The sequence below is a fragment of the Camelus ferus genome, chromosome 8 (assembly GCF_009834535.1).
Source record: "Camelus ferus isolate YT-003-E chromosome 8, BCGSAC_Cfer_1.0, whole genome shotgun sequence".
NCBI lineage: Eukaryota > Metazoa > Chordata > Mammalia > Artiodactyla > Camelidae > Camelus > Camelus ferus.
The window spans coordinates 56089167-56107761 of record NC_045703.1 but is presented as its reverse complement, the minus strand read 5'-3'; the positions used below and the strand labels follow the sequence as shown (position 1 = coordinate 56107761).

Sequence of the window (18595 nt, the reverse complement as noted above, 5' to 3'; positions counted from 1 at the left end):
GTTTAAAAATCATCTTTTAAAAATGCAAGAAGTATGCAACTTCCAAAGAATCTGTACCAAAAGGTTTTATATTCAGTTTGTTATTTTGAACTCAGATTCAGTTATGGAAAAGCTTTCTGGATGCTACAGTTACGGGAAGAAGTCTGATTAAATCCCAGGGTCACTGGAAACATGTATATTTACAATGAAAGACGGTAGACCCCAACACTCTTTTAGTAAAAAAAAATTTTTGTTTAAAATTTAATATGTAACTTTTAAAGCTTTGAATTCAAATAGTTGATCAAAGTTGAGCTTAGTTATATTAGTATGAATGAGGTCTCTACAATGAAGGAGAAGAGCAAGAGAGAAATCACAAAAACTCCACCACTTACTGGCTGTGTGGGCTGGAGCAATGTCTGCACTTTAATCATTTGTAAAATGGACATAATAACAGGACTTATCTTGTTTGGTTGGTGTGAAGTTTAAAAGAGATATCAGTATAAACTGGCTAAGAACAGTTCCTGGCATACAGTAAGCCTCAGTAAATGTTATCTATTATTATTATTACTCCAATTTATACATACATATATTTACTTATGTAATTTTCCTGAGTAGTATTCAGTTAATTTCCTAGGCCTTTCTTCTCTTTCCTATTCAACCACATGCAAACAAAGGGAGCGTATTATCCAATGTCCGTGCACAAAAGATGTTACGTCTCTTGCAAAAAAAAAATCCCTTTCATGTTATTAATACTATCAGTCTAACACCTTCTGATTTTTCATCTGTTTAGTCTTTGATTTCATTCATGACTACCTACGATATAGTTTACTATGATACTGCAAACCCAAATACACTCTAAATCTGTTGTTTGTGTCTTTTGCTGCCTAAATTCCATTAAAATTTTTCTGGATATGTTCTAAATTATGGAGCCAAGGGGAGTCTAGACCAGAGGTTTAACATCCTTAACTTTGGGCAACACCTGACTATAAACAAAATTTATAGCTAAACTAATCCTTCATTATATAGTCAGACAATGAGATATAATTAGTAGATAAGAATTCCCAGTAAAACAGTTTTGATTAACCCTCTAAATCCAACTACCAATTTAAAAAGGAACCTGCCAGACTACACCATGTGGATGCCATTTGTACGATCCAGGCTGTGAGAAACACTATAAAACAAACAAATCAGTTTCTTCAACAAATACATTGCAAAGAAAATAAACAAGCAAACAAACAAACAAAAAAGATAAAGGGAACATCTGGAGATTAAGAGGGACTTTAAAATATTTAAAAAACAGGTAAAATTAACTGGACAGCAGCATGTAAAGCAATGAAGCTACAACACTCCCTTACACCATACACTAAAATAAACTCAAAATGGATCAAAGACTTAAACATAAGACAAGATACAATAAACCTCCTAGAAGAAAATATAGGCAAAACATTATCTGATATACATCTCAAAAATGTTCTAGAACAGACTACCAAGCAATAGAAATAAAAACAAGAATAAACAAATGGGACCTAATGAAAAGCTTCTGCACAGCAAAGGAAACCATAAGTAAAACAAAAAGACAACCTACGGAATGGGAGAAAATTTTTGCAAAATGAAACTGACAAAGGCTTGATCTCCAGAATATATAAGCAGCTCACATGATTTAATAAGAAAAAAACAAACAACCCAATCCAAAAATGGGCAGAAGACCTAAACAAGCAATTCTCCAAGGAACAAATACAAATGATCAATAGGCACATGAAAAAAATGCTCAATATCACTAATTATCAGAGAAATGCAAATCAAAACTACAATGAGGTATCACCTCACACCAGTCAGAATGGCCATCATTCAAAAATCCACAAATGACAAATGCTGGAAAGGCTGTGGAGAAAAGGGAACCCTCCTACTCTGCTGGTGGGAATGCAGTTTGGTGCAGCCACTGTGGAAAACAGTATGGAGATTCCTCAAAAGACTAGGAATAGACTTACCATATGACCCAGGAATCCCGCTCCTGGGCATATATTCAGAAGGAAACCTACTTCAAAATGACACCTGCACCCCAATGTTCATAGCAGCACTATTTACAATAGCCAAGACATGGAAACAGCCTAAATGTCCATCAGCAGATGACTGGATAAAGAAGATCTGGTATATTTATACAATGGAATACTATTCAGCCATAAAAACCGACAACATAGCGCCATTTGCAGCAACATGGATGTTCCTGGAGAATGTCATTCTAAGTGAAGTAAGCCAGAAAGAGAAAGAAAAATACCATATGAATTTGCTCATATGCGGAATCTAAAACAAAAACAAACAAACCAAAAAACAAAAATACAAAACAGAAACAGACTCATAGACTTCTAATAGAATAAAAACTTGTGGTTGCCAGGGGAGCGGGGGGTGGGAAGGGACTGGGATTTCAAAATGTAGAATAGATAAACAAGATTGTACTGTGTAGCACAGGGAAATATATACAGTATCTTGTGATGGCTCACAGTGAAAGAGACTGTGACAATGAATGTATGTATGTTCATGTATAACTGAAAAATTTTGCTCTACACTGGAACTTGACACAACATTGTAAAATGACTATAATTCAATAAAATAATGTTTAAAAAAACAGGTAAAATTATATTGTTTAGGGATGCACAACTGGGTGAAAAAGCATAAAGAAAAATAGAAGTGAATTATTGTAAAAGTCACCTTAGTTGTTATTTTGTCAGGGAAGGGGGTTCTGATGGTGAGGGGCATATGGAAAACACCTGTTGTGTCTGGAAAAGTTCTAAATCCTGATTTTGGTGGAGGTTGTAATGTGTCGGCCTTATAACAATCCCTTATAACAACTTATATATGTGGCTCTCTTTATCTGTGTTATAGTTAACAACACAAGATTTCTTAAAAGACTTTATCTGAGGCAAGGATGCTGACCATGGTTTTCTCGATGTGGTCCTGCAGCGAGTCGATGAGTAAGTCTCCCACGGGCTTCCAGCCATTCCTCACGGCCTCCGCCTCCTTCAGGTCAGCATCCAGGTCGTCCATCGCTCCCTGCAGGTCTCTGAGTTTCTCTAACGCCTTGTCTACTTGCTTTTGCCAATTGCTAGTAACAGCATTTAGACTTTCCCACTTCTCTTTGACTTCAGAAGACTGTTTGCGCATGGCTTTGGCAATCTTTTGGGCTCTCTCCTCAGGAGTCAATTCTGTGATTTAAAAACAAAAAAAAAGAGACAGAGAGAGAGAGTATTTTGAAGCATGATCAACTTTACATTCTTACAGCCAAGTGTGACTACCAGCTTCCAAAGGGTTGCTACCAGGACACTAACCAGAGTAAAATGCCTCCACACTGCCTACCAATCCCCATTACTTCTCCAAAGAAGAAAAGAGCTACTCAAAGTAATAAGAGCCCACGTGGTTTTGGTGACTTTTGATTTTTAATATACTTGCAAACCTTGAAATGTGACACATTCAAGAAATAAAACAATTTTTCTTTAACATAAATTTAGTTACATAAAATCCAAAGATAGCTTTTCATTAGTTTGTCATTGCCCTCAAGAGAAATGGGAAAGATAATTGGGAAATAAATAGCTTTAAGTCATGAGGAAAAACTCTAAGAAAATAAGATTAATTTATTGTGTTCTCGAAAAATATAACTGAAGACAAACAACATATCTTAGATACGTCATCACTGCTGAGTCTGTTTGGCAGTTAGTTCATCTTTAACACAAAGCATTCTGTGCAGCCCAGAAGTGTAGCACGACCACAGATATTTCAACAAGAAGACGACAAGACTTCAAAGAGCACCCTGAAGGTTTAACAGAACAAGAGGGCCTCCAGAATGTCTGAAACAAAGTAGACTCTTCAGACAGGAAAGGGCAGGCATGATGCAAGATGCTGCCACAGGGCAGGGGCAGGAAGAAAGAGGAGGAGTCCAGAGGACAAGCAAAGGATACAGACAGAAATCAAAGTCAAGGTCAAAGCCAAGGGTCAGAAATACAAAGACCAGAAGCTGGCAAGACAAGGGTATGGGAACTTGATGGTCACAGAGCAAACAATCTCAAAGCAGGGTAGACAGATCTCCAGCTAAACCCTTCTGGTCTCACTACCCCCAAAACCCTAGGAGGCTGCCTTTCCTCTCTGGCTGGTTTGAATGTTGTCCTGTTTGTCCCCTGGAAACAGAGATGCAAGCCTGAAACATACAATCATTCAAAACTGCACATGAAGACAGAAGGGCATTTTCTTCTTTGTGATAACATTGCATCTTTAAGCATCAGCCACATTAGCAACACCCACTTCACCTCAAAATATTCCAAACCATTCATAAAATGCACTGAAATTCACCAAACTTCCTGGTAAAAAGAACTCCATGGTAAGATGAACTGAAGCAAGCTCTTCTAAACTAGAACGTTCCTACACAACATAGATTTGTCTGCCTATCTGTCTTTATTTAAATATTACTTAAAAGTCAAGGTAAAGGGGACAGAACATTGTTTTTTTATCTAAGGTTCCAGAAATTTCTAGACCTCGATATTTAGAAGTAAAGCAGCTATCACACACCTCTGGGCGCCACATGGACTATAAAGAGGGTAGCAGCCACAGAACTCCAAGCTGTGCTGCTGACGTGCTAAGAGGCTATGCAGAAACGCCAACAATCCCTCTGCAGCGGGGCTGATTACAAGAGAAAACATTATGACAGGCCGACAGGCTAGACACACCAGTACGAGATAAATGAGGAAAGTTAGTGAACTAGAGACCCAGCTTCAAAGAATGCTTAGGCTGGGACACAGTCCAGTGCAACAGTCCGGGGAGGGAGTCGAGAATCCTGGAAAAATGCCTGAAACATGTAACACATCAGGATTCCAAGGCTCCCGAGACGAAACTTTGTGAGGAAAGTACGTCATTAGAAAGGCAACTTGATTTAAATCCTTAGACCTTCAAGACATTTTTATAAAAGGAAAAACATGTAATACTTACACTATCTATATTTTACATAAATATAGAGTGCTATGAAAAAAAGTCATTCTTAGCCTGATGCAAGAGGGAGTTGATAATTTTTATGATGGCAACACCTGTGCTTGTTAATAAGTCACTTGGGCTTTATTAAAGATATGTTTTAAGCACCCACGTTTTACTGACTTTGGTAAAAAAAAAATGCAGCGCCAATTCAGAAGAGACAACTTACTTATGACTGTTTTCCTTGGATAAAGCAAAAACTGTTTCTGAGTCAGTCACTGAATAACCTGGCAGGGAGACGCACAGCTTCTTTGTCCTGTGACAAAATTCCCAACACTGGCTGCGACATTTTGGTCTTCATTTAATGTAAAATCTTTTGACTGAGCAGTCCTTTTGTAGTATTTATTATATAATCCCCACTCAAGCAGCTACTCAGAAGAAAAGTTCTATGTTCAATTCACCATCTGTTTGCCAGAAAGAACGCCCATTAACTAATCGCAGAGTCAGAATAAAAGTGCCTCCTGTTACAGGAACAATCTCAGTTTAATGCACACTTTAAACCAAGAAGAGAGCAAAGCAAAAAGCCAAACAAAACCTTTCAGGATGTCTGCAAAACAGGTAGTAAGAAGCAACATGTGAAATCCCAAGTTATGACAACTTGGGGTAAGAAAACAGAAAAACAAATTAAAATAACAAGAAAGCATAAAAGATGAAAATCATAAAGGGATATCATGATATCAAAAAATCTTCCAGTTATTTGAAAATCAACAGACAAAATTTGCATCAAATTTGCTGAATAGATATTTCCTGGTAAGTTTTGAGGCCTTCATGCAAGAGTGGAGAATCCTCTGGACCAGCAGTTCCGAATTCTAGTGACATATCAGAAATCACCCTGATAGTTTGTTTTCAAATGCTGATCCCCAAGGGTCCTACCCCCGAGTATTAAAAGACTCTGGTTCAGTTGATCAAGGGTGAAGGGCAGCCTGGATGTATTTTGAAAGCTCCCAGGTGACTGTAAGGTGCTGCCTGGACCAGAGCACCGCCAGCCTAATGGCTTATGAATTGATTTCCCTGGTCGCCGTGGCGCAAGCTGACAGTGTTCCCGCTCCAGCGAGCTGCTGTGTCACTCCCACACAGAGCAGGGCACTAACTACGGAAGGCGGAGAACAAATGAGGCTCGGTGACAAGAGGGTAATCTAATTTGCATTTGAAAAGGCAGTAATGGAGGCTAATACCGAGAGGAAACAGCAGGATAAAACCAAGTAAATGTCCTAACAATTCACAGACCTGAAGTGCTTTTCCTAAGTAACTTTCCTACTCCCTGGAGTGTGTGTGTGTGTGGGGGGGGATTTTTTTTGAGGAGAAGTACTTTGTTTCACTCTCCCTTCTCTCCTTCTTCTCCCTTCAGGACTTCCCATTTACCTAAATTATATTTAATTATTATATATTATATTTCTATACATATTATATATGTATATAATACAGTATGTTATAATGTATTGTAAATGTTACTATACTTTATATTTACATAGTTTAAAGCAGCAATTTCTTGATTGTGTTACATAGTATTTAAGGATGAGTAGATAACTATCTTTTAGGAAGAAGAGAAAGAGAAAAGAAAGGAATGACCAGTTCTGAAGTTTTCTCTCTTGTCCAACTGGTTTTATTCTTCAAATTGGCAAATTAATTGGGTGGCATTTATACAACGCTCTCCTTTACATCCAGAAGAGAAAGATGCTAACACGTTTCACTGGGATACAGGTGGAAAACCATCCTGGACCAGGAGTGCAGCCTAGGGCTTGGAAGCAGCCCTGCTCCCACCTTGCCCTTTGCTCTTAGGGGATCTGCTCATCCAGGCTTTATCAGTTTGGAGCCTAATTATCTCCTGATGGGAGAGCATTTGACAACAAGGGCCTCTTTTACCTCCAAAATTCAATTATATAAGGAAAGCAAAGCCGCCATGTGTCTCAAAATCTTACAGTAGAGGGAAAAAAATCTCCTTCTGTGTGCTTATATCCATAAATTTATATTTTAAAAATTAAAGTATATGTCTCTCCTATGAAATACTGAAGAAATGTACTAGAATCAGCCCAGTTATTTTACATAAAGATTCTCCATATTTGTCATATTTTCTTTCTCAATTACAGAATTGACATGTAATCTCCACTGTGACTTTTTATTCTTAGATTCTAAGCCTCATGTCATGCGTGTTTATTCCTCTCCATCCTGGTTTGGCAGTACTCAGTGTAGAGACTGGTGTGTCCTCTCTATATAATTACTGAATTGAGTTGGACTGAATGGGATTTTCAGCTTTACTTCTTATTGAGAATATTCACCTTCATAATTTTAAGTGGAAATCGTTCCAAATACATTTTCTTCCTCCCCCCCAAACCCATTACCACATTTATAAAAAAGATTTTTACTCTGAAAAGAGGATAAACCTTACAAAGTCATTTCAAGTGCAGTGATTCCATCTTATTTGTACTGATTGCTTACTTTTTTGCATGTATCAGTAATCTTATTGTATTTCACCAAGAGATGAAAAGGAAATATTAAGACAAACAAGTATAGAAAAAAAATTCTCCAGAGTAGCATTTTCACCCCGTGGACAATTCCATGCAAGAAAAGATTAGTTCGTATGCTAGTTCCCATACTAACTAGTTACGTAATCATAGATACATTCCTTATCTCCTTGAACTTTAGTTAATATTTATAAAACTACTGGCACACAGAAAAGATTCAACAGAGGTTAATTTCTTTCATTTTTTTAAATGATTTTGTTACTAAGTCTGGGAGGTTTAGATGTCTTTAGAGATTTTCACATAAGCAAACCAAGTTGGTTACCCAACAAGAATTAATGGGAAAAACCCCACAGCACCCCCTATCTCTGACTTGCTCGCTCTCTTTCTCTCTTTCTCCACTCCATCTCTCTCTCTCTCTCATTCTCTCCCTCATGACCAAAAGATGCTTCTGATTAAAATAATGGAAAATACACTGTTCCCAAATTTTCTGATTACATGATTAAGATAAACTTAACCTCTCTGAAAGCATCAGTGTTGAAGAGGACTTTGCCCATTTCCTACCCAGCATGATGACTGATGACAACAATTCATTAGGAACCAGGTTACAAGTACACCATCAAGTACCACTGGCTGATTACTGTAATATTTCTAATTAGGCTATTCTACTAAATTATAAGGATGACAGTAAGAGGCTACCCAGAGTAGATTAACCTGATAATGTGTAGCCTAAATCTTTCAGTAGGAATATGACAAAGATGATAAGGATCCGTTCGTGCTGCCAAGGAACTCCAAAGTAAAGAAATTAAGGGAATATCTTCCACAAATACCAAAAGACAAGGTATTAATGGGGCACAGGGTGGAGGTGGGGCGGATGGAGCGAACAGGAATGTGGATGCACTGGCCACGAGTCAATAGAGGCCCAACTGGAGTCTGAATACATTCAAGTTTTATGCTTCCTGTAAAGTATGCCAAAGTAAATAAACCCAGTATCGAGCTGCGGACGAAGCAATGAAGCAAGGAAGACCATTAAGAAGATTATCCTCCAAGTAAAAGCAGGAACAGCAGAAAGGTCGTGGAACAGACCTAGCTAAGCCACCCAGGATCTAGCTTTCAATTTTCTATAATAGAAAATTCCCTGAATGTTTTCACACTACAGTTTTGTAATTTATTCAAGTCAGTTTTTAGTGCTGCACAGCAGCAGACAGGTCACAGGAAGCAGGAGGGTGTTCCTGAGAGGGCAGAAGAGAAGCTGGGAATGTAAGTTTTTGGAGGGCAAGGATATGTTTTGCTCACAGCGGGACCCCCATTGTCTAGAATACCACCTGGCACATGGTAGGCATTCAGTAAGCACTTGTTAAATGAATGAATAGGTCTATGTACAATACCTTTGTTTTTAAAAAACTTCTCCTTTAAGATCAAAGGACAGGAGTCTTAAAAGTCTCCCATTTCTTGCCACACTATTGCCCATCTCTCCCCAGGCTGCTTCCCTGAAGAACATAGCAGCTAATGATCCATCAAGTTATAAAAGAAGTCAGGGCTTTCTGCTCAAATTTAGCCATTCTTATAAAAGAAGTCGGGCATGTCTTAACGATTACACACTGCCAAAATAAGCGAGGAGTTTAATTAAAGTGGGAAATGTATGCCTTTGCTAGGATTACACTTTTTAAAATATAGCAAACCCTGCAGTTTACTCTCGACGATTCCAGCTTTCCAGAGGAACAGCCACAACAGCAAAAGAAGAACATACCACACTGAGAGCGTTTAGTCCCCTCCTATTCTTTATGTTTAAATCAGAGAGTGACAACCCAGATGTTGATTCCAATAAAATACATACATGTAAATTATTGCCATCCTTTTTATGCGGCAAATGTGATTTATGGATGGTTGAAATGGTGATTAAAGACCATAACAGATGGTAAACAATTAATTTAATTTGCTGCGTCCATCATACTAACCTTTGTTATCATATAATTCTTCATCTAGAATGTTGACTTATTTAAATTGAATTTCACTATGATGGTATTCATTAGCATGCAAAAAAGTTTTTGAAATTTTTATCCAATCAACAGGCTTATGGCACATTATTATTTTAGGAAAGTTGAAGACTAGATTCATTACATCCATACATGGACTACAGAGCTTTAAAATGAGAAGGATCACATTGCTGCTCTGTAGTTAAGAACACTGGAAAAGAAAGTAACATTATATTTTTCTGTGCTTTTTCATGCATTACAACCTTACTAATCTAATTTGGACTTAAGAAGCTAATTAAATTATTGCCTGGGTCTATAGGCCTGAAAGCAATTATTTATCCTTCAAGTTTTTATATGAAAACTAAAAAGAAAAAGTCTAATTTTGTCTAAACACCTTCTCCCTTTGTGCTGGAAAATCAGTGAACTGGTATGTCATTCCATTAAACAGCCTAATAATTCAGTAAAAGAAAAGCAAGAATAAAGAGAAAGGATATTTAATTATTACATGGAATTTTTCTAAGTAGAAAAATATAGAAAATAAAATTTTATTTCTACTGACCATCTAGAAGTGCTCTGATTATTGGGGTAGTTATGATAGCATTCTGTGATGGTTAAGGAGCATCAATGGTTGTGGCAAGCCTGAGTTGGTGTTTCAGCTCTGTCACATGGGTGACAGTATGCGTCCAAACTCAAAGTCTTAGTTTCGTCATCGGTCACACGAGTGGTAACAACAGTACTCATACCTCTGAGAGTGGTTAAAGAATTAAAGGAAACAGTGCCTGGTACACTGTAAGCACCTGATAAAGGTTGGCTTGACGTGAACATCTATGTTTACTAACATTTCTCTCCTCTCCCTTTTTGAGCACTGGTTCTCCCTCTAACATTATGCGGGGGGTCTGGCAACCCCAGCAGACACTAAGCTCCTTGTTACTCAGGCTGGGTCCACTGATGCTCTCTCTTGGAATGTCCTGGATCTAAGGAAGGGCCATCCCTCCCTAGTATGTGGTTATGAGGTATTAAGGTCATAGGAAAGGTAAGAAAATGAAATCTTGTGGAGACAGGCAGAAAGGGAGACACAGAGAAAGGTGTTTGACTGGCATTCCAGTCCCTGCGGCCAGTTCTGTCCTTGCTCTTACTGTAATTGGTTATGGGAGCTAAAACCTCCTCCCTTGTGTCTACATTTATGGAAGCTGATGTCTGCCATTGACAATGAAGGGGGTTCTAATTAATAAAGCAGTCATTAGGAAAACAAAAAATGCCCTGGGAAAAAAACACCCAGGAGTTGCACCAGCCTAATTACTGACATCAGATTATGCATAATTTGGTCTCACTTTATGATTGCAAGGACACAACTACTGCTATCTTTTTTTTAATGTAATCTTTCTGAGACTTTGTATAAAAGTAACTTCTAAAATCTATATTTCAAGCTTTCACTCATTTAATGATCATGAAATTTTTATTTGCACAAGTTTGCTAACACTGGCATAAAATAGACTGACATAGTGAACTGAAAAAATATCATATTACTTCTTTGGTATATCATAAAACATATGAGATTTCACATAGATGAAAAATACTCCTAACTGGCTTTCTAAAATATTATCAAACATTCAATAATTAAAAGAAAACCGTATATTCTGTGTTAAAATATTAGGTACTAACAAATACACACAACATCAAAGACCAAGAGGAAAACCATTAATCTAAACATACTTTTTTTTTTATCTGAAGAGTTTATATTAGCCATTAATCTCAGGTACAATCATTTACAACCATAAAAAGTTGTGTATGAATAAACACATACGCAACCATAGACACTACACAGAACTGTGAATGCATGAACACACTACAGCGAGCTGTTTTCCCCCTCTGTCATTTAAATGAAACAAAATAATTAACTGCACCAGGCTGAAAAAGAAACAACGTTCAGACAGCCTGGAATAAAACAGTAGTCGTAGTAATAGCAATGCCTTCACTGGAATAAATTTGAAAGAAGACTCAAGGGGAAATTTATGAACAAAATAATGCAATCTGCCTTAAAATCAAAACCTGAACAGAGGAAAACAGCTTTTCTACACCCACATATGCAATAAAATGTGCAATTTTCCAACAGTTTTAGAGGTGAAATATCCTATTAAAGTGTTGGCTGTTTTATATAGTAATTGATACCACAGCCTCGACTCATAAAACATGTATTTGTGTGCGTGTGCGGGCACGTCTGCGTCTGCATATGCATATGCACCTGCCCGCATCCACGAGAGTTGTGGAGAGGGGGATGCAGACGTAAGGCTCTAACTCCCCTGCGCAAATTTGACTTTTGACCTGAACTGTAGGTAATGAACAGGTGAGAAGGCACGTATATTCTCTGATTACCTCCAGAGGGGTGGAGGCAGGAGTGAGGCTGACTGTGGCTAAGCCTCACCGCCGTCTTACACATCTACTTTCCCTGTGCAGCCGTTTGAGTTTCAAAGGAATTCAATCTGGGACTGGGAACAGCGAGGAAGGTTGGGCGAAGAAGGAAGAAGCCAAGAAACACTTGTGCAGGGTTAAGAGGCTCCAGACATTGCAAGTCAAGAAGGAGCCAGGAGGTCAGTGGCCAATGAGCAGGGAGAGAGAGAGTGAGAGAGACAGAGAGAGAGAAGATAAAAATGAAGGGATACGTTGAAAGCCAGCCAAATATACGGCGGTTAAGGAAGGTCACCAACAGAGAAGTCTAGTGCTCTGTTCCTGGATCGACCCTACATGACCTTGGTCTGACCACAATATTTTCTTAGCCTTTGTGTTTTTATTTAATTTTTTTTAAAAGAGGCATACTGTATGATCTGCCCAACTCATTGGGATAGTTAGGAGAACACAAAAGTGGTTTGAGAAGAACAAGGAACAATATGAATGATGATGAGACATTTCTCGTTCCACTGTTGTACTATTTAGCAGGTAAAGCTAGGTGATTGAAATCAAATGAAAAACAATTCAACTGCATTGAAAGGAATATTATATATTGACATGATACAGCTCAAATCAAGTTAAGTAATTCCATGCTACTCAAGATAAGGGAACCACTGACAAAGGTGTGAACTTTGTAAAATTTCTGTAATTATTCAGATAATTTTAGTTCAATTAAAAATTATATTTTATAAGTGTTTACAATTATAATTTATAACTGTTTACAAGTAGAATGAGTGATTCCGGGTAGCTGAGTGTTCCAGACAGCTATATTTCATTCATTTAGCCCTATTTTTTTATGGTAGTCATTTTGGAAGGAAATTTACTAAAATATAGTATACATTTCTATTCCTTCTCTTAACTGATTTATATTTTGTCTTCAAAAACAGAATACAAATCATAGCTTCAGCTTTTCTTTTACTGTAAAAATCCCCAAAGACTACTCTGCTTCGTTTTATTTTCAAATTCTCGTGTATCTCTTTATAATTTTTTTCCTCCTCATTGCAGTCAGACTGCCAGAAGTCATTTGTCACTGTCACCCTTTTCCAGTCCTGTCATTTCCATCTTGCTACATACTCATAATTCACTGGAAAACAAGTTAACCTATTAACAACAGTGTCTAAAGTAAGAGCTAAGTGGCCTTTCTATGAGTTAACAGGATCTTCACTATATTTTCTGTATAATATCTATCTTGGATGCTAAGATAATTTTTTACACTCTTTCAGATTCTCAGTAAACGAGAAAGGTCACTAAGTAAGGAAAGGGCTGACTTTCAGACACAGATATTAGTAACATTCCAAGCAATGGCAGGGTACCAGGGAGGGTGCGAAAAGGCTGGGAGAGGAATCAGTTTAGGAAGACTCGAAGCCTGCAGTGAGTGGGGCAGAAAGAGCAGGGGCTGGGCCAGTAGAGGAGGAAGGATTGGAAATCAGGTAAGAGGGACCTATGGGCAGCAAAAAACAGGATGGGCAACAGCATAAAGGCAAGAAGACCATTACCTGCAGGACATCACGAGAAGCTGGGTGTCAAATGGACATTAGTTTGGAGCCGAGAGAGGCATGAGGTGCTACAGCACAGGAAGGCCGAGGCCACGTCACTGTGTAGCTCTGTATGGCAGTGAAGGAGCTCAGATTCCATTCCAGAGGCTACCAGTGTTTTTTTGTTTGTTTGTTTGTTTGTTTTCTCTTGTCTTCTCCTTTTCCAGTTTATTAGGTAGAATTATTGCAGTTCAACTGCACATACATATTACATTGCTTATAAATATATATGTTGGCTTATTCCTTTGATAAATATGTAAGTTTAAAAAGCTAAAGATCTAATCTGTTCTTAGAAACAGTAATTAGTACGTATACGTAAACTAAAAAAAAAAAAATGTGCAGTACACTGTGTATATGCTACCAGTGGTTTTTAAACCAAGGGAGCAAACACCAGTTCTGTGTTTAGACATATCATTACAGCATCCATGTTGATGCAGGCGTGCCAATTTAGAAAGGATTGCAACCAACCCTAGCAAAAGACAGTAAGGGCCTAAAATAGGGCTGTTAATGTCAGTAGCGATTTTTAAATATTTAAAATATACATACTTTAAAGTTGCTAAGAGAGTAGATCTTAAAAGTTCTCATCACAAGGAAAACAGTGTGTATGTGAGGCGATGGGTGTAAACTAGACTTACTGGGGTAATCATTTCACAATATATACAAATATCAAATCATTACGTTGTACACCTTAAACTTGTACAATGTTATATATGTCAATAAAACTGGGGGAAGAAAGAAAATCTCTAGCAGAGCATACCTGATAAGATTCTTTGTCAGCAACAGATCATTTGGTTGAAATAATTTAGTTTGTTTTTTTTAGCAGCATTTATCAATTAAAAGATTCCTGACAGCAAATCACCCTGTGCTATACAGTAATGAAATAAAACTCTGTAAGCTATCATAAAATGCATCTATACACATATAAGATAATTGATCATAGGAAAAAAGAAGCTAGGGGAAAAGGCTTTTGGGGGAGAAAAATCATGGAGAGAAGTATTCTCTGGAATAGTTACTTGAAAGTAAAGAGATTCATCCTGGTGTGTCCCCGTGGCACATGACACACAGCACACTCAATAAATACTTATTAACTGGAATCAACACATTATTATTCAGCTTCTCCCTGTTCTATTCCCTCCAACACTGAGTACTTTCAGTAGCATCCCAAAAGATAACTCATGTTCAAACGCTATTTCTGATAGCAGTTGTTCATAAGATACGGTAAATAACAAAGCATGAAAGCTATTATGGATAATTTTCTTTCATTTACGTTTAGCAACAGGTATAGTCAGATAGCATTACACAAAATAGTATCAGGAAGGGAAAAAGTATGAAAATTGCTAATCATTAAAAAAAAAAGCCAAAACAAAAAAAAATCATAAAGTTAAATTGACATGACTTTTTTTCTTGCTTCCCAAAGATGGTCTATGAAAATGTCCTGAATGTAACAGCAAAACAGGAGCTCAAAAAGCAATATTCTTTTACCCTTTAAACTGCCTAACCACTGAGGAAGGAAATGTATAGCAAAGGGAAACTTCAGTCATATAACATTCTTCTACTGCTATGAAGTAGCTGATCATAAAAATGTTTCCTCTATTCTCCAAAAAGTACTGGGGAAGCAAGGAGATGAGGAAAGCAGATTTAAGGTAGACTTTAAATTGGATAAGGTGATGCAAGTGAACTTCTCATTTTTCTTCCAAGCTTAAAAAAATTAAAACAAAAACGAGTGAAACAGCGCCTTCTTCTTGCTGTATTAAGGGGAAATGCCCTGTCTGACGTTCCAGGTCCTCTGTGATCTGAACTAGACGGCACATCACAGCTCCTCACTCCTACCTCCTATCCAGGCACAGCCCCTGACACTATCCGCTCCCCTTGCCCCCCAAGCCTGGGCGCTCTGCCTCCCCTACCCTGACTGCTGGGCTGCTGCTCCTGTGATCCTGCCCCAGCGTGGTCACTCCTCTTCCATGAACCTAATCACTGCCTACCCACACCTGAGAGTGCCCAGCATTCAAGTCATTCAGCCACCTACCGTGTGTATGTGTGCTGCGTGCACACGTGCGTGTATATATAACACGTGTATAACAGAGTACTCAGAAGGCGTAATTCTCCAAAGACAAAAATAACAGTCATGAGTGATTTGCAGATTGTAAAAGGTGGAGACTCAACAGTGACTTAGGTCCCCAGTGGCTAAGTGGAAAGACAGTGAAACCACCAGCAGAAAATAAAAACCAACATTAGAAGAGATGATAATTGTGCTGTGTGTGTCTCTGGGTACACACACACACAGTCACACACAAAACTAAGTTTAAAGAGTCAAGAAAATCATGATTCTGATAGGAAATTTATCCCCATTGAAGTAGAGCTTCGCAGAGAAAGGCTGAGGAGGAAAACGGTTACTTTCCAAATGTCTGATCCTGTTCCAGCTACAGGCAAAGCGTTTTTCAACCGCACTTCCTTGACAAGAAACAAATTACACTGGACACAGCCTCAGGCAGTCTTTCAGGTCTGCTCCTACTACGGAAAGTGAATGATGAAAAAAGACCCTGAATGGCATGTTTATTTTTTAAAATGCATCAGAATGCTTTTATGCCAGCAGTGAAAAATCAAAATCAAGATATATGTTGGCCCTCAATTTCATCTCTTAAATCTACTATGATTTATTACTATTTGCTAGTAAGGGAGATACTGTTCCAGTTTCAATCCAAAGTACATAAATAGTTATTATGCTTAAACACATTTTGTTGTCTGCTTGTAAAAGAAAGGTGCTTCAGTGTCTTATTTAAAAAAGTAATCTAGAAAAAGACAAGTTAAAAAAACTTACTTTATAACTATTAAAATAATGTATATGCTTACCCTTATATTTTAAATATCATTCTCCTACTTACAGTTATTTATCATGTAGTTTCTTCAAATACAGCAAATGCAATTTTTTATTCCTTAAAAAATTATTTTAATTACATATAATTTTTAATAAATCAATTTTTCCAGTTAATTTCCTTTTAAAATGATATTGAAGTATATAGGCACTTTATTTTTTAATTAAGGATCTAGATATTTATTAAATAATAACATATTTGACTGAAGTAATACCTAGAAGAAAATTTTAGTATCAGATCCTGAAATACTATAAGAAAATTTTAAGATATCAGGTCTGGAAATGCTGTAAGAAAATTCCCTAGTTGATTTTGGTGTTTTGTCCTCCTCGCACATGTTTTCGTGATGTACTAAAGAAACCAGTCTCACCTGTTTTGGATTGCAAGTTTCTTCTTGGTTCTTCAGGGGCCTCAATTGGCTGATCAGCCAGGAAAACTCGAGCTTGGTCTATAGCATTCAGGACAGAATACTCTTTCTCCTTTAACTCACGTCTCAGTGCCTTTGCAAAGAGAAGCAAAAGTTGAATTGTAACCTAATGTGTTCATCAAGTCATGGAACATCTTCAATTAGACCACTTCTGACCACACTTGTTAAGGGAATGGCTAACCACCAGCATTTAAGTGAGGTTAGAAGTGGAAATGCAAACTTTACACATATGAATGATGAAACATGAATAAAAGCAAAAAGATGATTCCTGTAGAACTTGTATGCAAAAAAGCCCCCACCCAAACTCCAAAACTTTACAATATTCACCTAAGAGAAATTGCTACAGTATATTTGAACTTAACACAAAATGTACTTTGAGGGTAATCACTACTGTCAGATTGCTACAGTATAATGGCCTGATCTAAGATGCTTTTTTCTTGTAAGACTGAGTGACAGAAAAAATTACATCCAGTGGTACAGAAAGAGGCAATTTCACAAGTAGTAATGAGATCCTCAGAAGTGTTTTACATTCTTCGGAATATATTAAGAGAAAAATTAAGAAATAGCAACAAATTAAAGTACATGAAATCAAAACTAAACCAAAGAGAACACATAAAAGACAGTCTCCAATTATCTTAAAAATACATTCCCTCTCTCATGCTGAGACAATTACAATTCTTCCCTTGTGACGCTTTTTATGCAAATCTAAGCTTCTCAGAACAGTTTGTCTTTAGCACTTCTGTTCTCTTAAGTAGGGTTAAACTTTCACCTCTGCTCCTATAAAATGTTTGGTGATTAAGACTAATTGACTAGGGTTTAAAAAACAACAAAATTCATCCACTGACTACTGCAAGACAACAGTAAATGAAGATTTTTCTCATGTGCTATTTTAACACTGCAGCTACGTCAAAATTGTTCTTAATATTGTTATCCTATTAAATTATACACAAAAACACCTACTGGTTCTAATATTTTGCTTTTAATGCAGTTCCTTGGCAATGCATCCTCAGCAATATTTTCTAAAATATTACACTCTAATAGTATTTTAGAATCAACAGAGTCCTTCTGAACGTAAGTATATTTTTAATATCACTTGATACAACTGTTGGAATGAGAGGGTATTTGAAGGCTATACCCTCAATTTCCACCGTAAATAAAAATAAACATTTAAAAATATCTAGACATAGAACAATCTTACGTAATAAAATGGAAACTAGACACCAGAAAAATACGGGTAATGAAGCTGAAAGAGAAGATCACAGGTGGGGAGGGATGAAAAGGACAGGAGACCAGTAGAAAGAAATGGAGTAACAGGATGTTTTCTGTGATATGCACTGTAAATATTATTTGACTTTTAAATTGTGTACAATCATCATTTTGACTAAAATTTTAAACTAAAAGAATAAAAGTGCACAACAACAACAGCACAAACCCACAATTTAGACACAGTAATAAAATACAGGATACGAGATGAAGTAAGTCTTTCTCTAAAACCCACAGAGACATTTACATGTCCTTCCTAGCATCTAGATAACCAAAGCCTGACTGTGGAGATGCAAGTCAGTACATCCCCAACTGTCACCTGGGAGTATGAAGGGACTATGTTGAGGGGGAAAGAGACAACACTTCCACCATCTCGACTTAAGACATGTATCTTGTGAAGAAATCTCAGCATGAGACATTCCAGTGAGACAAGGTGATCTCCTGACATTTAAAATTTCTGATACACAGAAATAAAAGATACACAAGAGAAGTGGGAAGAACACATTTTTAATCCAGAAATACATACATATATTACAGTTACAGGTCTTGAGCCAATTCCTTTAACTGAGATTATTTTGTTGTTAGAGCAAGAAGATCCAACGTGAAAATCCATGAATGGAAATACCCGTAG

The 18595-nt window shown here is 37.3% G+C and overlaps 1 protein-coding gene across 15 annotated transcripts in view; it reads right to left on the bottom strand.

The window, feature by feature from the left end:
• UTRN (utrophin) overlaps window positions 1–18595 on the bottom strand; it is a 456315-nt gene that overhangs the window by 96046 nt on the left and 341674 nt on the right. For all 15 annotated transcript variants that reach the window (XM_032485082.1, XM_032485084.1, XM_032485083.1 and 12 more), the window contains 2 exons: window positions 16645–16774; window positions 2911–3179 (listed from right to left, as the gene is read on the bottom strand). In XM_032485082.1, coding sequence (XP_032340973.1) covers window positions 2911–3179; window positions 16645–16774 — 399 coding nt within the window. The remainder of the gene's footprint in view (window positions 1–2910; window positions 3180–16644; window positions 16775–18595) is intronic.